A 26,179-nucleotide genomic window follows, 5' to 3' on the forward strand; every position below is an offset into this window, starting at 1 on the left:
GCACGCAAGGCTCTGCTAATCATTATTGTGTTATATAAATGAATATCCACCAATAGTCTAGCATTTGGCGTATGAGGAGCACAGAAGAACATTCCCTCATTACATTATCCGATTGCATTTGATGACCTTTCTCTCAGCGCAAGGGTTAGTTAGATCCCCACCACTTCCACTTACAAATCTACAGGTGGATTATAACTCTGAAACTGAAAATTCGATCCCGAAATCGTTGAGGTACCACTTGACTGGAAATGTCTGACCAGATAAAAAGTATGTAACTTCGTGGACCTCAGTGAAATACATGGTACAAGCTCAAAAAAAAAAGGACTCCTTTGTTTGATATGAATAACTCGGAGGGTGGGAGGAGTTAAGCTTTTAAAGAAGAACTTTCCAGGTATTTGGTTTGCTATTGACAAACTGGCCCGAATCCCAAAAGAGTAACATGAAAATGTGAAGTTGGACATTTTTTAAAATTGGAGATTCCACTGACTACAAAAAAGGTCTAAGGAACAAAGTTACGTGCTGGTAGAAAATGTGCTAATTCTTTAATTTGCATCATTTCGACTTCTGAATGTTAATTCCGACCCATGATGTGTTGATCGTTCAGTAGTAAATCTTACGTGCGATATAACGGTACCATTGAGTACTCTTAGTGCATTTGGTGTACGAAAATTTGAAACTTACGAAATAGAGTAGAATCCTACTAATCCAAACTTATTGGCACCACGGCACGTTAAGACTGGCAAAATTGCAGATTATCAGCATTTTTCTAACATCCAGCATTGTTCAGCTACGACAAAAATTGGCGTGGAATTACCAGAAATAAATAACTGACTTTGTAAAGAAAACTAACTAGTAACTGGTATTTGTGGAGATTGACGTTCTATTAATTTCTATGTAATCAAACATCATGAAACGTGATTAACTTTGTGACATTATTGTACTTCTATTCCTCTCTCAAAATACTATAGCAATACAGACTGATAAATCATTTTATATTTATTTCATACTTGAATAATAAAAATACACATAATTTTCGTTCAGAATTGAGTTTTTTATTTCATTAAAATGCAGTAATTTAGAAATGTTCGTCCGGATTAACCGACTTTTCGGGCTACCAGGTTTGGGATTAACGGGAGTGTACCGTATTTGGAAACACTGTGTTGTGATATCATTGGAAATAGGAATTCAAATAGGATTGAACAGTGTGCCATCATAACAGTTTGACAGACTTCTGCAATGTCTATCTAAAATATCTTTGATTTCATACTGGTTGCAAGTTATTGCAGTGATTGTAGTGGGAGGGTGTTCTCTTCTTGGTTTGTGGTCATCCGCGACTGAGGAGAGGGGAGATCTGTTCGTTGTCTTCGATCATTCATATGTAGGAAGATGGTTGGTATTTCCTAAAACTAACAACATTAGTTGCATATGATTGCGACGATTGCAATGGGAGGGTGTAGTATAATTAAGCTTGTATAATATGTATTCGGTATGTAACATATATACAGGGTCTACCTTATAAACTCAGACCGAACTCGCGGTGTTTGTACTCTGCGCTACGGCAGCTGCCTCAGCCGAGCTTACGTCGAGCGCGCCGCCCTGCTTCAAGCGTGCATACAATCTTATATGAAATCTTACCTTATAATTTTTTTTTAGCTAGGGGCTTTACGTCGCACCGACACAGATAGGTCTTATGGCGACGATGGGATAGGAAAGGCCTAAGAGTTGGAAGGAAGCGGCCGTGGCCTTAATTAAGGTACAGCCCCAGCATTTGCCTGGTGTGAAAATGGGAAACCACGGAAAACCATTTTCAGGGCTGCCGATAGTGGGATTCGAACCTACTATCTCCCGGATGCAAGCTCACAGCCGCGCGCCTCTACGCGCACGGCCAACTCGGCCGGTACCTTGTAAAAGATGCTCGAAGTGTCGTCCTTCGTGGGTTATACAGGCATTGTATCTGGTAACCATATTCTGGATGACGCGAGTGAATTCTTCCACTGTAATGTTTCTGATTTAATTCGTAATGTTTTCTTTCAATTCCTCAAATGTGTGAGGATTTGTTCGATACCCCATTTTTCTTTCAGTTTACCCCACAAATAAAAGTCACGCACTGTTACATTGGAGAACGAGGTGGGGGGGGGGGGGGGAATAGACCAGCACTTATCACTCTGTCTGCAGACTCTTCCGAGATTGTAAGAAGGGAATCTTCGGCTCTTTCCTTATTCGAATCAGAAGTACAATAGAATAATACTACATTTAAAAGAAACTATACACACAAATATATACAAGTAAAAGGTCTGCAACAATATATGTCATACAGATTCTGCCCAAAATTTGGCCACTTCAAGGGCATTTTAATTAGCCAGCACCAAGTCTTCAATTGTGCAGTTTGATGGACACAAGGGACAACATAGCAGGTGTTCAGTTGTCTGAAGTTCACCACAGTCACAAAAGGCCGTATCGATGGGGAAGTTCCATTTCTGTAGAGTCGCTCTGGTTCTACCCACTCCAGATCTAAGTCAATTTAACGACCTCCATGTCAACTAGTCCTCATCTTCGGCTGTATAAGCAGAGGATCAATCTTGCTGAAACCAGCCACACGATGTTTCTTCTTCCGTTAACTTATGGAAGAACGGCATCAAAATGTCATATTGGTACCTTTCTGCATTTACTGTCGTCTCGAGAAAAATAGACCCAATTATTCGTCTTGCACTAACAGACACTTGAACACCAATCTTCCTATCGTAATGAGGGACTTCATAAACAACATTAGGATTTTCTCCACACCAATATCGAGAGTTGTAACTGTTCACACGACCATTAAGATGAAACATACGAAAATACTGCAGTGCTGAGATTATAACTGTATCACCATGTTAACAGCTAAGATTCAGACTGGCGACTCATGTTTGCCAGGTCCAATACATGCAGGCAGCTTGCGAGGTCAAGAACTATGCGAGCGCCTCCCACACTGCAACTCCCGTAGCCCAGACTACAAACACCCTGCGTTCAGTTTTGGTTTATAAGAAAGGCCCTCTATTTCAGACATTAGTGTAACATCCACGAATTGAAATATATTTGGTATTTTGTAGTGGTCAGTATCCAAACTAACTCCATGTAATAATTTAGATCTCAATAAATCAATACTCTCCCTTCAATTGGTGGTCATCCGTGACTAGGAGAGAAGAGTATTCATTCATTAATTTTTTTCACAGAAGTCGTATTTGCGCCGTACGTGTCACGTGAAATCCAGCGGGATCGTCCCCCTCCTAGTATATTTCTTTTCTTCGCCGAACCAGCTTCTACAGGGTGTTTCAAAAATAGGGGCATAATTTCAGGTATGTATTTGTTACATGTAGACGATCAAAACAGTGCATTACAACATGTGTCCGGAAATGCTTCATTTCCTAGTTATGGAGTTCACAACACTGAACTTCACTGGAACGTTTTTCTTCCGCAGGTCATTGTCATTACAGAAGATGTTCAAAATGCCCACCTCCTGCTTGAATACAGACCTCACATCGATGTCTCATTGACCTGCGAACACGATCCCAAACACCATGAGTATTGCGTATGTCCTCACACGATGCCACAATTCGATTCCGATGGGTTTCCACAGCAGGCACCGGAGACGAATACGCCGATGATTTTAAATGGCCCTACAAGTAGAAAACGAGAGGGTTCAGATCAGGTGAGCGTGGTGACCAAGCAGTCGGCCCACCTCTACCTATCCATCGATCAGGAAACATTCGCTCCAAGTCAATGAGACATCGATATGAGGTCTGTATTCAAGCAGGAGGTGGACATTTTGAACATCTTATGTAATGACAATGACCTGCGGAAGAAAAACGTTCCGGTGAAGTTCAGTGTTGTGAACTCCATAACGCGGAAATGAAGTATTTTCGGACACATGTTGTGATGAACTATTTTGTTTGTCTACATATAACAAATACATACCTGAAATTATACCCCCAATTTTTGAAACACCCTGTGTAACTGAGTACCAGTCTGTCAAGCTCACACACAACCACAAGCAATACTTTCACTCCATTCATTTCAGGAACTGCTGTATCAGGACTGTTGTTACAAATATAGAGTCATAGTTCAGACAGACACATAGTGATGACAGTAGCAAACTTCTTCTGGCCTATACCAGAAGACTTAGTGCACTTAAATCTCTGTCTCCCACCAGATACTGCTTTAGGATTCTTACATCTCTAGGATTCACTAATTCCATTATGATGAGCGTTAACCCTTGTAGGACCAGACATGCTTAAGAAGATTGCGCCTAAAAATACCACCTGCTTACCAGGTGGTTTGGTGAAAAGTGCTAGAGTATATTTTGCAATTCTCCTTTCATAAATTAATTTTAATTAAGATTTCTAAATAATTCCTTTTCTCAACATTTTTGAGAACTACCCATGCTTACCAGGTGGTTTGGTGAAAAGGGCCAGAGTATATTTTGCAATTCTTCTTTCATAAATCACTTTTAATTAAGATTTCTAAATAATTCCTTTTCTCAACATTTTTGAGAACTACCCCTTTTCATAGCAATTGCGAGGAAAGCAGAAATTTAGAATAAAATTATTATCTTAGAAACATTCACATTTAATCTATCGATGAAATATCGCCAGATGGCCCTTTTAGCAAGTGCAGCCATCGGCGATATATCGTCGATTGGTCTCTTTGGTAAAGGAGAGCAGTGGTAGTATATTGTCATTTGGTCTCGTGAGGATAATAATATCTAAATGTTGATTGTTTCGTTGCAGACATCCCTGAGCTGATCGTGCTGAAAACTCAGCAGAAGGATTGGACCCTGGACACCATCCTAATGACGCAGTGTGTACCCTCCTGGAGTACAGACTCCGAGAGGACATTTCACATCGTGAAGACCATTGTACTGTACACCTTACCACTGCTCTTTATGTCAGTGGCCTACTGTCAGATTGTACGAGTTCTCTGGCGATCTGACAATATCCCAGGACACACCGAGACTATGAGGTACCAAGAGACATCCTGCAACAACCGTAAGTTCCTACTTTTTTCTAGTATTGTCATGCATATGGTAGACTTTATAGTCAATTAACGTCGTCCTCAAGGCGTTGACAGTGAATAATTGGTTAAAATGCGTCTGAGACAATGAAAGTTAATCTAGAGAAATTATGTGAGCAATATTGTTATCATGAAAGATGTACTTCATGCAGCACAATCATAAAGTAGAACACTGTCATTAAATGTATAGCTATGGAATTAAATGCAATTAAGTACCCTCATACATCACTAGTGGTTGAAGATATAAGAATTAGTTTGGAAATATGATCTAACAGAAGGATCAGCATTATCAATGATATTAAATCGTGAATTTGTGGACATTTCTGGGTAATGTGTATTCATACTATATTTGGTTTATATAAAATGCACGTAAATTACGTAAATATTTGACTGAAGGTATGAGCTCTTAAATATCTCTATGAACTACAAGGGCAGTTAATACGAAGTCTTGTATTGCTTCTTACGCATGTCAAACAACTTTCAAAGCTGTGAAAATAACGGACGTACCGTTGCAAGTTCTAATGACATCAATCCAATTACTTCTCTCCTGTAAATTATATTGTTTGTAGAATGAGGCTGTCCAAATGCAAATGTCCTTATTTCTGGGCATAATTTTCGTCCAGTTCACCTTTATGATGCTTAAACCCCTCGATTAACATTGTAATGATATAAAACTAGGGGCGATGATTCTTATAAGAACAAGGAACAAAAAAATATTCAATAAATACAATCTCCAAAATTCTAAAAGTTTTAATTACAAAGCATAGCATTACTTCATAGCAGAACATACGTGTGTATACCGCTCGCAATTTAGATTCGAAATACCCTTCGCCATTCTCAGCCAGAGAACACACACATCGCATTTTTACTGACGAGAATTTTCGAAAGTCTGATCTATTGCAACATGCATCATTTTCCTTCATTGCTTACTTCATTATGGGGTATATTCCATGGAGGTTGATCTGCGTTTTTTACTCTGCGCATCGCAAAAATAGGATGCCATCCAAACATTTCTCCTTGTGGTGGAAACTGTGTAGGATAGCCAAATTGCATTGTGTCGGGCTTCCCATTAAGGTGTCCATTGTTCAGATCTCGGCTAAATCACATGTAATTTTCGAATTGAACAGTTACGTCCATTTGGTTCGGAATCCATGAAGAAACTAGTGCCGATGCTATGATCACGATGTCAACAATGTCAACAGTCCCTATAACATCACTTTTGCTTTCTTTCTTGTGCTGACATTTAATTGCCTTTAGGAGTGAGGCGAAATTTTTACTGTCCAGTAAATATGCCTTCAAACACCAAAATTATCCAGTGAATTACGGCAGGTTCATAACGACAATTAGAGTCCGGATTTTTAGGTGCTGATAGGTTAAAATGCAAATTTACTTTAAGCAAACAACAAGTATATACTAACCTGTACAGCAGTTATGCTATGAGATTTGCATAGCTATTAGGGTTATGGCCTATATAACTCCTTGAATTTATATTACTCTTGCTACATTATGGTACAACGGTTTGCATGACACTTCCTACAAACCAAATTACTTTGCATTCTAACCTACTGCCACCTCAAAATCCGAGGTCTAGTGATAATACTCACATGGCCCCTGCTATCTTGTGCAGGAACTTAAATATAACGTAATTTATCAGATAGTGGAAATATCGAAACACTTTGGTTTTGGGTGACATATCGTTGAAACTGCATTTATTTTATTAGTAATGCTTTCAATAACATAGGCTATTAAGAAATAAATGCACACTTGTGTTGTGTCACACATATTGGTGTGAACTTTACGGGAACTTATTATGCTGATGACATCTCTACAGTACAACGATCACCTCAAGAGTTTTACAAACTAACAGGCCGAATTTGAATCCTGAACTGAAATGCCTACGGTCATACACTCTACTGGATAAATTATAATTGGATGTACTAATGGAATAGAGTTTACTCTGCCAATAGGTATGTTACACACAATAAAAATTGTTGAACGAAACATAAAATTTTCATACAAATACTCAAAATAATAATTAAACATATTACAAACTGAGTAATTTCAAAGTACCTTCCGAGTCCTTGACTAAATGGTCAGCGTAGTGAAGTTCAGTTCAAAGAGTCCTGGATTTGATTTCTGGTCCGGTCGGAGATTTAAATCGTTTCTGGTTAATTTCTCAAGCTCTGGAAGTGGAAACCTCACATCAATAAATAGAGCAAAGGCTAGTAAGAAATAATTTCAAAGTGGGGTAGTGTTAGTCACAGTGTAGGAAACGCGGCCTTGGCCTTAACTAAAGTAAAATCCTAACATTTCCTGGTAAGAAAATGATAAACCACGGAAAAACAATTTTCGGTCTTCCAATGGTGGTTCAAATCCACCATGGTCAAAAATCACGCTTAAAGGTATGTGGTTCGAAACCACGCAGCCAACTCGCTCCGTAGCAGAGATTAAATTAGAAGCGGGAAGACCACCTATCTTTACACAGGTTGATTCTTGTATTGTTAAAATAATATTTTAAAAGCCTCTATCCTTGATTGCAAAATATTTTACCGAAATATCACTCGTTAGTACAGCAGATAAATGTAATGATTCATCTCAAGTGATCCCAAAAAGACAAGTCAAATATTTCTTGCACTAAATATATTTAAATTTCGAGTCACTTGACATTATATACAGTTAAAGTATTAGGAAATTATAGAGATTAAACCACTGTACCCTACGTAAAATTCAAACAAAAATAGGCTAATATATTCATATTTTAATCCAAAAATGTTAAAATCTAGATTAATTTCTGTCAAGAGAATCTGGAAGTAGAAAGTTACGTTCAAGTTGTTCTTATTCCAAATAAAACTGTACGTTCTGGTTTTTGAGTTAGGCAGATAGTCACATGAAGCTTTTTAGCCTGAATTCGGCATTTCAAATGTAAAAGCATTAAATCGTGACTCGTCTTGAGATATGAGTTATAAGGATGCCCTAGTTCCTCACCAACAGACCTTCCCGTCATATGGTATTCATAGAACGCCTACGTGGATGTTGGCTGCTCAATGCATTATGCAGCTTGGGACTCTAACTTTTCCACGTGACAGAAGATTAGATGAGATGTCCTACGCATTCTATAAATTGCGCCCCAGCTCGGAATATTATGAAATATGTACTAGGGTGAGGTGTCTGATAAGGAGGGAAAGTTGTGGAACGATAAGAGAAGGGATGAAGATGCAAAAAGTTAATGAAGGAAGGAGGCAGTTCTAAAGTAAATTATTTGCCCTCTGGGAACAAGACGGTTCGTTAGGTTTAATCCCAGGGGAGATTAAGAGAAAAATAATCTCTGACATCACTAGCCATTTTTCATGGCGCTCATATTATACTTACAGTTACCACAACTAACTTACTTTTGAACCAAGAGTGTAGAACATAGAATTTGTCTTCTTTTATCCGCTAGGTAATCTGTGTTTAATGTTACAAACTCGAACTAAGTAACAGTAAAACAACTTCTTAACATCCAAGTCTGTTCTCTGTAAATGCATCAGAAATTCAATGGTACGGTCGGAAAAGGGCAGACTTCTTTCCAAAAATGAGCTTTCATGCATTTCAAGGGTGCAAAACGGATACGTGTAACACAGTCCATTTATAAGATATGCGTGTAACTTGAAGGTAGGTTCTCTAGGAACGTGCATTATGCACAGCATAACGTGACACATGAGTTTAATATGATGTACTTTCAGAAAATAACAAATAAGTTGTAGAGAGAAAAGGTCTGCATCGGAAAAATCAAAATTTCATACAGTATAAAACAGGCAATGTTTGCTCGATGAACGCGCAACCTGGATGTTTAAAGAACGTCCGTTAAACATCAACCATGTATTATCGAGAACTCAGATTGAGAACAATAAATCGTGACATAGGCAAATATAAAGAAATTTCCTTGTTATTAAATACCAGGATATAAAAAGGCATTATTCAAGACAACTATGGTACATTTAACCACCCTGATGAAAATATATATTGCATTGATGACATGTACACGTTCATATTACACCACAGATTACACCCAAGGACGAAGGCATTTCACAATCAGCAAGTGCTCGAAAACATTCAGGCTCCCTTGTCCCATGTAAAATTTTGTTCTTGTAACTCATGCCGTCATTCTACCGTGCCTTTGAATTTTGACAAGTATTTTTAATACTAGAACCTACACATTGAAAAAGGAAAGGATTATTATTCCTGGATAGCAATTCCGATTCAGATTGGAATCTGGGGCAAATCAGAGTGCATAATTTTCTTCCAGATCAGAGAACCTCACCGAGCAAAGTTTGGAACATGAAGAGGCTGTTAATGCTGATGAAATGGGAGACCCAATTTTGAGGTCAGAGTTTGACAGAGCTGTGAGTGACCTCAATAGGAACAAGGCACCTGGAATTGATTACATTCCCTCTGAATTACTGACTGCCTTAGGAGAAACCAGCATGGCAAGGTTATTTCATTTAGTGTGTAAGATGTATGTGACACGAGAAGTCCCATCCGATTTTCGGCAGAATGTTGTCATACCTATTCCCAAGAAAGCCGGTGCTGACTGGTGTAAAAACTACCGCACAATTAGTTTAGTATCTCATGCCTGCAAAATTTTAACACGTATTATTTACAGAATAATGGAAAAACAAGTTGAAGCTGAGTTGAGAGAAGATCAATTTGGCTTCAGAAGAAATGTAGGAATACGTGAAGCAATCCTGACTTTACGTCTGATCTTAGAGGATCGAATCAAGAAGGACAAGCCCACGTACATGGCATTCGTAGATCTAGAAAAGGCATTCGATAATGTTGATTGGACCAAGCTATTTATGATTCTGAAGACTATAGGGATCAGATACCGAGAAGGAAGAATTATCTACAATCTGTATAAAAATCAGTCTGCAGTGATAAGAATCGAGGGCTTTGAAAAAGAAGCAGCAATCCAGAAAGGAGTAAGGCAAGGCTGCTTTTTGTCCCCTCTCCTTTTCAATGTTTACATAGAACAGGCAGCAAAGGAAATCAAAGAGAAATTTGGAAAGGGAATCACAGTCCAAGGAGAGGAAATCAAAACCTTGAGATTTACCGATGATATTGTTATTTTATCTGAGACTGCAGAAGATCTCGAGAAGTTGCTGAATGGTATGGATGAAGTCTTGGGTAAGGAGTACAAGATGAAAATAAATAAGTCCAAAACAAAAGTAATGGAGTGCAGTCGAACGAAGGCAGGTGATGCAGGAAATATTAGATTAGGAAATGAAGTCTTAAAGGAAGTAGATGAATATTGTTACTTAGGTAGTAAAATAACTAACGATGGCAGAAGTAAGGAGGACATAAAATGCAGACTAGCACAAGCAAGGAAGAGCTCTCTTAAGAAAAGAAATTTGCTCACTTCAAACATTGATATCGGAATTAGAAAGATGTTTTTGAAGACTTTTGTGTGGAGCGTGGCGTTGTATGGAAGTGAAACATGGACGATAACTAGCTCAGAAAGAAAGAGAATAGAAGCTTTTGAAATGTGGTGTTACACAAGAATGCTGAAGGTGAGATGGATAGATCGAATCACGAATGAAGAGATACTGATTCGAATTGGTGAGAGGAGATCGATTTGGCTAAATTTGACGAGAAGAAGAGATAGAATGATAGGACATCTTAAGACATCCAGGACTTGTTCAGTTGGTTTTTAAAGGAAGTGTAGGTGGTAAGAACGGTAGGGGTAGACCAAGGTATGAATATGACAAGCATATTAGAACAGATGTAGGATGCAATAGTTACGTAGAAATGAAAAGGTTAGCACAGGATAGGGTGGCATGGACATGGAGAGCTGCATCAAACCAGTCTATGGACTGATGACTCAACCAACACAACAACAACATACCTCACATAGTTGTTTTTGCAGATGCAACGATGACATAAATAACACTGCCCTGCCTGCATTCCTCTCAATAAATATTTGTACTATGGGCAGTTATGCGTGAAGGAATTGTGTGTTCATGATCTGAAGTTGAATGCATCTCTCTTCTTTCATATTATGAAGAAATTGCCCACAAATGACGCAATGGAGTTTGTCAATCCTTTTACAACCTGTGACAATAAATTTCGGTGACTGAAGTCAGAACGGTCGATTCGGCAACACTGGCGACACACAACGCTGCACCTGAGTAGCAGCAGGTTTTGACCACCTGCTCCCAACGTTGTTCAGTTGAGCATCGTGTGTATGCCGTGTAAGATCTGTTTGACACAGTGCGTGTTTAGTGCGTTGGTTCTGAACTGCGAACAGAAACATGAACGACCAAAAGATCAATGTACAGTTTTGTTTTAAGCTTGGCAAGACACCGAAAGAAACACATGCGATGCTAGCACGTGTTTATGAAGATCAAGCACTGTCCTTGAAGTGTGTGTACGAATGGTTCACCTGTTTTCGAGGAGGACGGGAAAGTGTTTCTGACAACCCCGTAGCGGAAGACCGGCGACCGTCGTCAGTGACGAAAACATTGAGAAGGTGAGGACATTAATCACAAACGATCGGCGATTAACTGTGCGCATGATAGCGGATGGACTTCAGATTAACCGTGAATCCATGCGACAAATCGTTACCCACAATTTAGGGAGGAGGTAAACGTGTTCTCGTCTTGTGCCACATCACTTGACAGACGATCAGAAGCAGGCACGTTTAGAGGCTTCACAGGATTTTGTTGAAACGGTGGTTGCGATACCAAATTTCTTGAACTGTATCGTCACTGAGGATGAAACCTGGTGTGTCAGGTACGACACAGAAACGAAACGGCAAAGCATGGAATGGCCCATACACGCCAGATCTCAATCCTCCAGGCTTCTTCCTATTCTCATGACTCAAACTCGCTTTGAAAGGAAAGAGATTTGACGATATTCCTGACATCCAACGAAATGTGACGAGGCTTTTGAACACCATCCCTAAGGAAGCCTTCTTGCAAAGTTTCCAGGATATATATCGCCGATCTCAGCAGTGCATAGCTATGGGAGGGGACTATTTCGAAGGACAGTAAGGTCACTGTCGTTCATTGTTCATCTATGTTGATAGTACAGGACTATTCACCGAACTTTATTGTCACAGGTTGTATATAGGTAATTTGAGGGAAGATAAAACCGAATGAGTCTCTATGCGGTTTGAGTCACATAGCTGTCAGCTTGTATTCAGGAAACTGTGGGTTCGAACCCCACTGTCGGCAGCCCTGGAGATGGTTTCCCATTTTGACACTAGGAAAATGCTAGGTCTGTACCTTAATCAAGACCATGATCGATTATTTTACGCAGGACTGAGTGGCTCAGGCGGTTAAGACGCTGGCCTTCTGACCCCAACTTGGCAGGCTCGATCCTGACTCAGTCGGGTGGCATTTGAAAGTGCTCAAATACGTCAGCCTCGTGTCGGTAAATTTACTACAACGTAAAAGAACTCCTGCTAGACAAAATTCTGACACCTCGGCTTCTCCGAAAACTGAAAAAATTGTTAGTGGGACGTAAACCCAATATTATTATTAGATTCTTTTATAATTTGCTTTACGTCGCAGACACATAGATAGGTCATACGGTGACGGTAGGATGGGAAAGAGTTAGGAGTGGGAGTAATCACATAAATGGGATTGTAAATAAGGGTTATAAATCCCTTCGTATGGTTATTAGGGTATTTAGGGGTTGTGGTAATGATGTAAAGAAGAGGTATGGCCCCGATTAGAATATGGTTCTAATGAACGGGACCCTCACCAGTATTCATTGATAAGAGAACTAGGAAAGATCCTAAGCACCGTGTGTTCTGGGTGATTTTCGACAAAAGAGTTGTGTTACGGAAATAATGCATACCTTGGGCTGGGAAGACTTTGAAGTAAGGAGACGAGCTGCTCGACTAAGTGGAATGCTTCCAGCTGTTATTGGAGAGTTGGCTTGGAATAACATTAGTAGACGAATAAGCTTGGGTGAAGTTTTCAAAAATAGAATAGATCACAAAATGAAAATAAAGTTGGAATTAAAAAGGACAATTGGGGAAAATCCTCGTTTATAGGTAGAGGAAGTAGGAATTGGAATAATGTATCATGGGAGATGATAAGTAAATTTCCAACTCATTTCAAATCATTTAAGAACAGATTAGATAAAGAACTTACAGGAAGTCTGCTTCCTGGGTGACAGCCCTAATGGCCTGTTTACACGCGGGCAGTAATTTAGTGGTAACTACATTTTTAACTTAATTTTAAGTGACTTGCAGCGTGTGAACTGTGACTTTAGTGGTAAGTGGTAAGTAAACGATTAAGTAACAATTTAGTCAAGTGGAATAGAATCCAGTCTATTTTTCCTTTCAAGTAGACTTCTCACCAGCTGCGCGCGCACCCATCGGAGTAGTGGGGAGCACTGTACTTGCAACTTTCCACGTGCGAACAGGCGCAATTTAGTCAAGTTCATAAGTTGTGGGTAAAGCTACGGAGCTGATCATCCTTGTGAGTTCCTTTTTTCTTTTGATCGTTCATTCTAACTGCCGAGAACAATGGTTAGATGGACAGGAGCTTTTAAGTCACTGCATAATTGAAACAATACTAATTATTGTGATAGGTTTTTGATGTGTATTCACTGAAATTTAAAAGCTAGGGTCTTTACGTCGCACCGACACAGATAGGTCTTATGACGACGATGGGATAGGAAGGGCCTAGGAGTTGGAAGGAAGCGGCCGTGGCCTTAATTAAGGTACAGCCCCAGCATTTGCCTGGTGTGAAAATGGGAAACCACGGAAAACCATTTTCAGGGCTGCCGATAGTGGGATTCTAACCTATTATCTCCCGGATGCAAGCTCACAGCCGCGTGCCTCTACGCGCACGGCCAACTCGCCCGGTAAATTTAAAAGCAATAAACCTTTGATAATAGTCGTTTTGCTAAACAATTGCTTATATATAATATTGTAACCTATATGTATTTGTATTTTTCCTTGCCTGTATGAAATATTTCAGAGCAGTATATATACATAGCCTCATATACTTCCGGAATCATTAAAGAAAACTTTGAAGAAATGATGAAGGCTAAGGACATTATTTCCCGTCGCGAGCATGTACAGCACGATATACAGTTTCAGCTTTGCTGATAATGCTCTACGCATGATGGCATCTGTCTTTTGTATCATTGGTTCAACTTTATGCAGTAACTCATTAAATGTTACTTCTGACATTCGCAAGGATAACATATATTCCTGTCGATCCTCCTCGGCTAATTATTTAAAGAGAATTGTACTTGCCCCGAGATTATTCCTTCCGGTAATCCATTTTCGCTCCCATTCTCTTTTTCTCCTAACTTTGCTCACCTCATCCTCAATTTCCTCTAAAATGTTATCCAACACGCAGCGAATAACGTTATTAACAAGTTTTACACGTTATTGATGGCCGTCCATCTTATCTCTGATCTAGTTGACGACACAGGAACGACTGAATCACATGGCTTGAGTGATAAACTGCCATGTACAACTGTACTAAACGCTGTCTTACGTTTAAACAAGCCTACGTGAGTTACGTAGTAACTTACCACTTACTACTGTAATAAACACTGTCCACGTGTAAACCAGCCATAAATGCAGAGCAGTGGTGATTGTTTGATCTGATACTGTGATCCGTGTAATAGCAAGATGACATTCCAACACACCCAGTTTAATTTCACTTCTATCAATCCTTTTACGTGCTAGCGTTTTAGTCTGCATCTGTGGTACGGAGACAACAGATGGACCTCACTCCTCATAAATTTACCGCGTTGTACTTAATAAATAACGCTTCTCTGTATAAGAGTGCTTATGCTGCGATATTAGTTATGTTCCTTTTAGAATCGACTGTCCCACTTGACTCGGCAAATGCTCAGTATCAAAGATGTTTCGTTCTGAAGATATACCCAATATTCAACCTCATTGTAGTAAATTGTTCCGGAACAATCTGGAGGACAGAGATAATAAAACTGTACACAGTAAATGACAAACATAGTAAATGTTCCTCAATCTTGAGCAATAGAGAAGACACATAAGTGTTCTCATCTCAGAGTAAAACTATTGGGATTTCTTCAAGTATTCTGTTTTATGATCTCACGTACAAACACTTACTTCGTTCTATTGCACTCAGCTACAGAATACCACTTGGGTGATCTCCTTTTGCACAGATTCATCAAATCATCGAAGAGGTTTTATTTTAATGCGTTCGCTGCATATTATGTTTTCCCTCCCGCATGCTGGAAGTGCGATCTTGTAGAGTCCTTCTAAAATACGAAAGTCATACTAAATTTAAAAAGTTGAAATTCAATATGAATATTGACTGAGGATGTAAGAATGCATTCTCTCTTCTTCTAAAAGGGATTAAAATGTTTTGAGTGGAGCCATAACGCGTTTAGTATATATAACAGCGTTTGTAACAGCAGGTAAAATAGGGTGTGCCAAATGTTGAACGTTAATAATAATTGATTCTAATCCTTTTTTTAATTATAGAACAATGGGACGTCCTTTAAAACCGGGCGAGTTGGCCGTGCGGTTAGGGGCGCACAGCTGTGCACTTGCATCCGGAAGATGGTGGGTTCGAACCCGGTTGCCGATAGCCCTGAATATGGTTTTCCGTGATTTTTCCATTTTCACACCAGACAAATGCTGAGTCTCTACTTTAATTAAAGTCCCGGTCGCTTCCTTGAGACTCCTACGCCCATCCCATAGTCACCTTAAGACCCATCTGTGTCAGTGTGACGTAAAAAGCAAATTGCAAACTGTACGCCCTTTAAAACTAAAACCTTCTAGAGAATACGATAAGAGAAAACATTCATTGAAATCATAAAAATTATTTGCTAAAAGGATTTTAAGTTGAGGGATATGACGTCGCCGTTGAGGCGCAGGCCTTCTGACCCCAACTTGGCAGGTTCGATCCTGGCTCAGTTCGGTGGTATTTGAAGGTGCACAAATACGTCAGCCTCGTGTCGGTAGATTTATTGGCACGTAAAATAACTCCTGCGTGACTATATTCCGGAACCTCGGCGTCTCCGAAAACCGTAAAAGTGGTTAATGGGTCGTAAATCCAAAAACATTGTTACTAAGAATATGACGTCCAGTTCTTTGGATGAATAGTCAGAGTTCTGACGTTCTGTTCATAAGGCCCCAGTTTCGATTTCTGGCTAGCCCGGGAATTTTAGAACGTTCGGCTAAATCTTCTAGGTCGGGGCTGACTGTTTATGATCGTGTTTATTAATGTTTTCAATCATACAGAACATATCACTCTACTAACCACGCAATAATACATCCATCCATGTAGCGTTGGCGTCAAGACGGACATACGGCCTAAATTAGGCTTGATCCAATTTATTGCCTACCCTTGAAAACGGATAAAAAACAGGAGGGATGAAGAAGGAAAACGGCGTATTTAATTCACAAGATACTAGGTTCTATTCCCGCTGAGGTTGGTGGCATTTGAGGGGTTTTAGCGAGACATTTTGATTTCCGGCAAGTTACAGAAAACTTGTGGGATAGAATTTCAACACCTTTCCGTCTCCTAAAACTGTTAGCACTTCAGTGGTGGTGCTATTGATGATACGAGGGCTGTAAATAGAGTCGTGGTAACGTAGTCCAGATATTCGCAGCAGATCGGGCATGCGAAAATAGGATATGGAAGCGGTGAGGTGGCGCTTTTGTCGATGTGTAGTGGCGGACCTCCAGTTGGGAGTGTTGTTGCTGTAAACAGTGTCGATTTTAGCGCTCTAAAGCATGTTTACGAAAGCTGATCAGCTTTCTTGGTTTAAAATCGAGGTTGCCCGTAGCAAAAAATGCTTCAGAATGTTGGAAGAAATTGAGTGGAGCACTCTGTGATAAGAAGGTCAGTTGCAGGATGCGAGGAAAGCTTTACAAATCTGTTGTGAGACCTGCGATGCTTCATAGTGCAGAAACTTGGCTGATCACAAGAGACCAAGAGGGAAAGATGGAAGTGGCAGAAATGTGAATGTTAAGATGGATGAGTGGAGTTACAAGAAAGGATAGAGTAAGGAATGATTACAGCAGAGAATCAGTGAATGTGGGACCCATAGGAAAGAAGGTTTAAGAAAGTAGGGTAAGATTGTATGGACATGTGGAGAGAAGAGGGGTGGACTACGTGGGGAAAAGAATTGAAACCGGGCGAGTTGGCCGCGCGGTTAGGGGCGCGCAGCTGTCAGCTCGCATCCGGGAGACAGTGGGTTCGAATCCCATTGTCGGCAGCCCTGAAGATGGTTTTCCGTGGTTTCCCATTTTCACACCAGGCAAATGCTGGAGCTGTACCTAAAGATTAAGGTCACGGCCGCTTCATTCCCAGTCCTAGGCCTTTCCTGTTCCATCGCCGCCATAAGATCTATTTGTGTCGGTGCGACGTAAAGCAAATAGCAAAAAAAGTAGGGAGTTAGAATCCCACTGTCGGCAGCACTGAAGATGGTTTATCGTGGTTTCCAATTTTCACACCAGGCAAGTGCTGGGGGCTGTACCTTAATTAAGGCCACGGCTGCTTTCTTCCCAATCCTAGACCTTTCCTATCCCGTCGTCGGCATAACACCTACCCTTGTCGGTGCGACGTAAAGCAACTAGCAAGGAAATAATTGAAAATATGGAAATTGAAAGGTCAAGGAAGAGAGGAAGGCCGAAAATGAGATGGAAAGGCAAGGTAGAAGGGTATCTAAGAGAAAAAGTTTGGAAGAGGGAAGAATCATTGCATAGACATTTAAGGAAGAGAAGAATCCACCAAAGCAACGCTGAACCTACGTGATGTGGGAAAAAGCTGAGACGAAGAAGAAGAAGAATTTCATCGAGGATTACGTGAAGTCTGTGGCGTGTAAGACGGGTGCACGATGGGTCAAGGCGTTTTGTGCAGGTCGATATGAGGTCTTGGAACACCCTCCGTACTCACCAGACATGAGTCCTTGTGACTTCAACCTTCCGAAGTTGAAGGAACCCCTCCGAGACCGCCGATTTCCTGACGGGCCATCTGTACACCGCACAGCAGGACGCTCCGTCGCTGTCATCAACACCTTGCCAACGGTCCCCAACGACTTCTCGACATTTGGAGAAAGATAATGGACTGAATGGTTGTAATGTAACTGTACTTGTTAGTTCATTAAATATTGCGTTCTATCAATATTGCCACGACTTTATTTACATCCCTCGTATTTTAGTGCTAGCGTATTTTCGTCGCACCGACACAGATCGGTCTTACCGTGACGATAGGAGAGGAAAGGCATAGGAGTTGGAAGGAAGCCGCCATGGCCTTAATTAAGGTACAGCCCCAGCATTTGTCTGGTGTGAAAATGGGAAACCACGGAAAACCATATTCAGGGCTGCCGACAGTGGAATTCGAACCCACTGTCTCCCGGATGCAAGCTCACAGCCGCACGCCTCTAACCACACGGTCAACTCGCCCGGTGACCCCCCTCTCGTATTTTAAGGTGATGAACAACTAGATAACCATTCCGTCCTAATCCTAATCAGAGGAGAAAATGAAAGAAGTTTCCCCCTTTACCACACATAGAAAAGCGGGCTCTGTAACTTAACAAGGCCACGGTCGCTTCCTTCCCAGTCGTACATCTGTCCTATCACATCGTCACCATAAAACATTTCTGACAAGCACGACGTGGGACATATGTAAAAACCATTGAAGTATAAATACTGACAGATTCAGCTAACTTAGCTGTAGTAACCAGCTCGTCGAGAGCTCCAGGAAAATAACCCGTTTACAGTAGTTTCATACGACACGTAGAGGGTACCTCGGATATACTGTATATACTATCGCCGATCCATAAACACCTCTATTAAGAGCACATCTCAAAGAGCGCAGTGGTAGTGTGTGATACTCACAGACAAAGGATCACAGTTCATAATATCTTCACTTGGACAATTCACGTGTAAAAAAATATCTTGTCGTAAATAATTTCTGTGCTATCATTATCAACTAGGTATGGCTGAAATTAATTCAGAACTTATTTGGAAGAACATACATACTGATGTTTATGATCATATAAACGATTACATCGACACTCACGGGATGTATCTCACTATATCCTAATAATAATTAAAATAATAATAATAATAATAATAATAATAATAATAACAATAATAATAATAATAATAATGGGTCATGATTGTGGGTTACTGTAGTCCGGTCCTAGTTCGTGAACCATGGGCAACGGCTAGTGGCCTAGTAAGTGGTCCTGAGAGTCGGGATACCAGTTGCTATGGAATGGGAGTGGGCATCTCGACCATATTCTGAGTCATGGCCCTTCTTGTGCTCAGGCGGCTAGGACTATACAATTTACCGGTGGTCCCATAACCCGTTAAAGGAGAGATCCTCACTTGGACTATGTGCAAGTAGGGTAGCATCGTGCTTCATGAATTTACCGAGCTCATAACATTTTAAGCAAGCCTCGGACCTATGGGAGTAATGGAGTCCCACTCCCATTTAACAGGCGAGGGACTCCTTGGAAACAACTTGGCGAACGAAATGGAATTCGATGGGGAGCTATCAATATTAATGGGGCTTATGCAAGAAAGAAGGTAGAAATGGCTGAGTCAGCAAAGAGGATGCATCTGGATGTGCATTCGGGTAAGGGCATATAATGAGGTAGAGAAAGGAAATTATAAAGTGTACATGACGGGTGTTAGAAAGGGAAGGGCAGCATCTGGGGTAGGGCTCTTTATTAGGAATACCATTGCACGCAACATAGTTTCTGATAGGCACGAAAATGAGCGAATGATGTGGATAGATTTGTCAGTTGGAGGAATTAGGACAAGAATTGTGTCCGTGCATTCACCATGTGAGGGTGCAGATGAAGATAAAGTTGACAAGTTTTATGAAGCATTGAGTGACATCGTGATCAGGGTCAACAGCAAGGATAGAATAGTGCTAATGGGCGATTTCAATGCGAGAGTTGGGAATATAACTGAAGGATACGAAAGGGTGATTGGTAAAAGTGGGGAAGATATGGAAGCTAATGGGAATGGGAAGCGTTTGCTGGACTGCTGTGCTAGTATGGGTTTAGCTGTTACTAATACATTCTTCAAGCATAAGGCTATTCACCTCTACACATGGGAGGCTATGGGTACCAGATCCATTATAGACTATATCTTAACAGACTTTGAATTCAGGAAATCTGTTAGGAATGTACGAGTTTTTCGCGGATTTTTCGATGATACAGGCCACTATCCGATCTGTAGTGAACTAAGTATCTTTAGGCCTAGGGTAGAGAAAGTGAAATCTGTCTGCAAACGAATAAGGGTAGAAGATCTCCAGGACGAGGAAATTAGACAGAAATACATGGATATGATTAGTGAGAAGTTTCGAACAGTAGACAGTAAGCAGGTTCAGGATATAGAAAGTGAATGGGTGGCATACAAGGATGCTGTAGTAGAAACAGCAAGCGATTGCCTAGGAACAACTGTGTGTAAAGATGAGAAAAGGCGAACATCTTGGAGGAATGATGAAGTGAGAGCAGCCTGTAAACGTAAAAAGAAGGCTTATCAGAAATGGCTCCAAACAAGGGCGGAGGCAGACAGGGATTTGTACGTAGATGAAAGAAACAGAGCGCAACAAATAGTTGTTGAATCCAAAAAGAAGTCATGGGAATATTTTGGTAATGACCTGGAAAGACTAGGTCAAGCAGCAGGGAAACCTTTCTGGATAGTAATAAAGAATCTTGGGAAGAGAGGGGGAAAAATGAACAGTGTTTTGAGTAATTCAGGTGAACTCATAATAGATCCCAGGGAATCGCTGGAGAGCTGGAGGGAATATTTTGAACATCTTCTCAATGTAAAAGGAAATCATCCTGGTTGGTGTTGCAAACAGCCGAGCTCATGGGGTGGAGGAAAATGATGTTGGTGGAATTACGCTTGAGGAAGTGGAAAGGATGGTAAACAAACTCCATTGTCATAAGGAAGCAGGAATAGATGAAATTAGACCTGAAATGGTGAAGTATAGTGGGAAGGCAGGGATGAAATGGCTTCATAGAGTAGTAAAATTAGCGTGGAGTGTTGGTAAGGTACCTTCAGATTGGACAAAAGTAGTAATTGCACCTATCTATAAGCAAGGGAACAGGAAGGATTGCAAAACTATCGAGGTATCTCATTGATTAGTATACCAGGCAAAGTATTCACTGGCACCTTGGAAGGGAGGGTGTGATCAGTCGTTGAGAGGAAGTTGGATGAAAACCAGTGTGGTTTCAGACCACAGTAGAGGCTGTCAGGATGAGATTTTCAGTATGCGCCAGGTAATTGGAAAATGCTACGAGAGGAATAGGCAGTTGTGTTTATGTTTCGTAGATCTAGAGAAAGCATATGACGGGGTACCGAGGGAAAAGATGTTCACTATACTGGGGGACTATGGAATTAAAGGTAGATTATTAAAATCGAATAAAGGCATTTATGTTGACAATTGGGCTTCAGTGAGAATTGATGGTAGAATGAGTTCTTGGTTCAGGGTACTTACAGGGGTTAGACAAGGCTGAAATCTTTCACCTTTGCTGTTCGTAGTTTACATGGATCATCTGCTGAAAGGTATAAAATGGCAGGGAGGGATTCAGTTAGGTGGAAATGTAGTAAGCAGTTTGGCCTATGCTGACGACTTGGTCTTAATGGCAGACTGTGCCGAAAGCCTGCAGTCTATTATCTTGAAACTTGAAAATAGGTGCAATGAGTATGGTATGAAAATTAGCCTCTCGAAGACTAAATTGATGTCAGTAGGTAAGAAATTCAACGGAATTGAATGTCAGATTGGTGATACAAAGTAAGAACAGGTCGATAATTTCAAGTATTTAGGTTGTGTGTTCTCCCAGGATGGTAATCTAGTAAGGGAGATTGAATCATGGTGTAGTAAAGCTAATGCGGTGAGCTCGCAGTTGCGATCAACAGTATTCTGTAAGAAGGAAGTCAGCTCCCAGACGAAACTATCTTTACATCGGTCTGTTTTCAGACCAACTTCGCTTTACGGGGGCAAAAGCTGGGTGGACTCAGGATATCTTATTCATAAGTTAGAAGAAACAGCCATGAAAGTAGCAAGAATAATTGCTGGTACAAACAGGTGGGAACAATGGCAGGAGGGTACTCGGAATGAGGAGATAAAGGCTAATTTAGGAATGAACTCGATGGATGAAGCTGTACGCATAAACCGGCTTCGGTGGTGGGATCATGTGAGGCGAATGGAGGAGGATAGCTTACCTAGGAGAATAATGGACACTGCTATGGAGGGTAAGAGAAGTAGAGGTAGACCAAGACGACGATGGTTAGACCTGGTTTCTAACGATTTAAAGATAAGAGGTATAGAACTAAATGAGGTCACAACACTAGTTGCAAATCGAGAATTGTGGCGACTTTTAGTAAATTCTCAGGGGCTTTCAGACTGAACGCTGAAAGGCATAACAGTCTATAACGATAATGTATGTATGTATGTATGTATGTATGTATGTATGTATGTATGTATAATAATAATGACAATAATACTTTTAACATCTCTTTATACCTATAGATTTAAACATAATCCAAGCCGTCGGAAATGTGTTCAAAAGTGTTTCTTTACACGTCGTTTGCGAATGAGGCGGAATTAGTTCATTTATACATTATCAAATGACGCCTAACTCATCTAGGATAGCAGTCAACTCTCTTTATATAACACAAGTGGGCTTAAATACAGTGAGGTGGACATATACATAATGCAGCATTTGCTAATTTACATGCATACCCAGAAGTTGTACGGTTATTTATTTATTTATTTATTTATTTATTTATTTATTTATTTATTTATTTATTTATGTATGTATGTATGTATGTATGTATGTATGTATGTATGTATGTATGTATGTATGTATGTATGTATGTATGTATGTATGTATGTATGTATGTATGTATGTATGTATGTATGTATGTATGTATGTATGTATGTATGTATGTATGTATGTATGTATGTATGTATTTATTTATTTATTTATTTATTTATTTATTTATTTATTTATTTATTTATTTATTTATTTATTTATTTATTTATTTATTTATTTATTTATTTATTTATTTATTTATTTATTTATTTATTTATTTATTTATTTATTTATTTATTTATTTATTTATTTATTTATTTATTTATTTAGCGTATGATGCTTTAGTTGACAATCTTTTGAAATGTATTTTACATATAAGTGTTATTAGAAAAATATAAACATATTTATATAGATGGATATAGAGTACTTACAGACTAACTAGAAGGTACACACACACACACACACACACACACACACACACACACGCACACACACACAACATGAGGTTCTGAGATTTCATCACAAGGTGATGTCAAGTCCTTCCAGACAAGTGAGTGCCGTAGGGGTTACTTGATGTAGCTCATCCATAGCCCCAGTGAATGCTCGTAGAGGAATTCTTTCACGATGTGGCTGATGGTTTGTACTTCAGCACCACAGTTGCAGGAAGGAGATTCCAACCATCCCCATTGGTGTACTGCAGAAGCAGTTCTTCCAACGCCGCAGCGTATCCTGTTTAATCTAGTCCAGATGGTGAGTGGGAGGTTGAACCCAGGAGGTTTTGCTGTTGAGTCATCGATGTTGATAAGACCATGTGGGTATAACCTGGCCAATTCTTGCTTCAATGCTTCGGCAGGTCTAAAAGGTATGTCAGTTAGTTCCCTGGCCGTCTTCCGGCAGGTTTCCGGGATTTCAGTCTCGCAATGGCGTTTTCTTCTGTATCCTGGTGGATGGTAAGTAAGCTGTTTATCATCACCTTAGTCTATAATCAGACAAGGGCATTTTGTCGTCTGATGTAAGGAGGATGAATGTGGCTCAGTACAGGAGTGGAGTGCAGGGTGCCAGATATCATTCCCATTGTGTGGCGCAGCTGGGCATCGACCAGACGAGTATGGGAACTATTCAGCCATACAGCAGAACAGTATTCAGCTGAAAAATATACAAGTGCTAAAGCAGATGTTCGCAGTGAATTAGCATCCGCACCCCATGATGTTCCAGATAGTCTACCCAGAAGGTTGTTACGACTTTTCAGTTTAGCTGCCATTTTCTGAAGGTGATGGCGGTAGGTTAGGGATCTATCTAAAGTTACACCGAGGCTTTTGGGGGGTAGCATTACACCGCAGTGTGTGTTTTCTGAACCTGATTGTCGGTTGGTAGTTTTCATTCCTGTTACTGAGGTGAAACGTAGCTACTTCTGTCTTTAAAGGGCTAGGTGTCAATCGCCACTTTGTGAAATAACCGTCCATCTTCTCAAGGGCCTGGGATAGGATTTCGTCAGCTTCACTGAAGTCTGATCTTTGTATGGTGAGATTGATGTCATCTGCACAGATGAACTTGCGAGATGTGGTTTCTGGAAGGTCGTGTATGTATAAGTTGAAGGGAATTGAAGACAGCACTGAACCCTATGGCAAACCATTGTTGAGTTTTTGAAGACGAATGCTGACATATTCTGTATGAACCCGGAAAATTCTATTTCCCAGCATATTTTTTATTATAGTGAAGATATTGAGACATGGTATTGCTTTTCTGAGTTTCAGGAGGAGGCCTTCATTCCAGACTGTGTCATAGGCGGCGGTAAAATCGAGGAACACAGAGACACTTTTCTTCTTCCTCTCAATTTCATTTTCTATAAAGGAAGTCAAAGCGAGCAACTGATCGCTGCAGTCACGACCATGACAAAAACCAGCTTGCTCAATCGGAATGAGCCATTCAATCGTAGCTATCCTGTTAAGAATCAGTCTTTCCAGAAGCTTGTAAGTTACACTTAGTAGGGCTATTGGTCTGTAGCTTTGAGGTAATTCGGGATCCTTTCCTGGTTTCAAGATAGCGATAATTTTAGTTTTCTTAAACAGGGGAGGCAGACGGCCAGACTGCTTAACATTACTAAAGAAAGAGGCTAGCCAGCGCTTGGTTGCGGGACCACAGTTCTTTAAAAGTTCTGGCAATATGCCATCAAGTCCGGTAGCTTTACCACTGCGAAGGGAGTCGAGGCCATTTTGTACCTTTTCTGAGGAAAACGGACTTGAATATTGGTCATTTGGTTGGATTTCTTGTTTTCTCTGCCTTAGTTCCGACTTAACTTGCTTTGTGAATTTCTTATTCCCCGGAGCCCGTGATACAGAGACCAGGTGGTTTGTTATAGTTTCCACATTAACCCTCTTGGAGCCAAGAGCCGATCTGGTCGGCCGCTCCCCATCAGCTGGAAGAGGCTAGAGCTCCGCCTCCACTCTACTACTGTAAAGTGCCAGGCCGTTTTCAATGGAAATACATGTATTTAAAAATTCGCGTATATCTACCGGTGTATAGCAAGTACCGGCATGAAATATTTCTACATATCGACTACGTAGATTAAGAAACTGGTTTGGAGTGACATAAAGAGTCAAAGACGTTTTATTGTTGATTTATAGTTGTCGTTAACGTTTATTTTTAGGAAGAGAAAAATATTTGCGCACTTTCTCTCTCAATATATACTTTGAAAAAATAATTTACGATACAAAAGAATATACGTAATTGTGTATAATGTTTTCTAAATACAATTCTATAGAATAACTAAATTGAACGAGAAAAATAAAAACGTAAAAAAAAAATTCAAAGATTTGTCACTAGTAAAAACAAGGCAATTTTACTCACCGAGGAAATTCGCGTGTATGTATTGCACCCATCCACCTCCCGAGTCCCAGACTAGCATTAATCTCAGGGGTGTCGGTTCATTATTTTAAGTCCACGAATATATAAATATAGAGGCATAATAGAACACGGGAATGAACGGAGCAATTAAAATTAAAATGGGGAAAGCTCGATTGTAAACTTGAATTTAAGGACTCCATGATAGGACTAGGAAGTGACTGTTAACTTTAAAAAGGGTATCATCTAACTACAATAAAAAGATTATGAGAATGGTATCCTTGGAAATAATTGCCAGAAGGAGCAGTTTATTACGCCATCCGACGTACGAAACTTTGATACATTTGGCAATAATATTTAAATTTCCACACATGTTACATAAACAAATCACTTGCTATACCGCAAGTGGTATCAATATATTGCTGGGTTGCTTCTGAAAGAAATTACAAATGGAGTATAACTTACGGATCGATTCCATTTGAATCGAACCGTTGTTCAAGGA

General features: G+C 40.1%; 1 protein-coding gene across 1 annotated transcript in view; it reads left to right on the forward strand.

Annotated features, from left to right (window-relative positions):
• The window catches only part of LOC136875659 (orexin receptor type 2), a 625,044-nt gene that overhangs the window by 379,305 nt on the left and 219,560 nt on the right, over window positions 1-26,179 (forward strand). Inside the window, exon 3 of the mRNA XM_067149207.2 lies at window positions 4,767-5,024. Coding sequence (XP_067005308.1) covers window positions 4,829-5,024 — 196 coding nt within the window. The 5' untranslated portion in view covers window positions 4,767-4,828. The remainder of the gene's footprint in view (window positions 1-4,766; window positions 5,025-26,179) is intronic.

The sequence above is a fragment of the Anabrus simplex genome, chromosome 6 (assembly GCF_040414725.1).
Source record: "Anabrus simplex isolate iqAnaSimp1 chromosome 6, ASM4041472v1, whole genome shotgun sequence".
Taxonomy (NCBI): domain Eukaryota; kingdom Metazoa; phylum Arthropoda; class Insecta; order Orthoptera; family Tettigoniidae; genus Anabrus; species Anabrus simplex.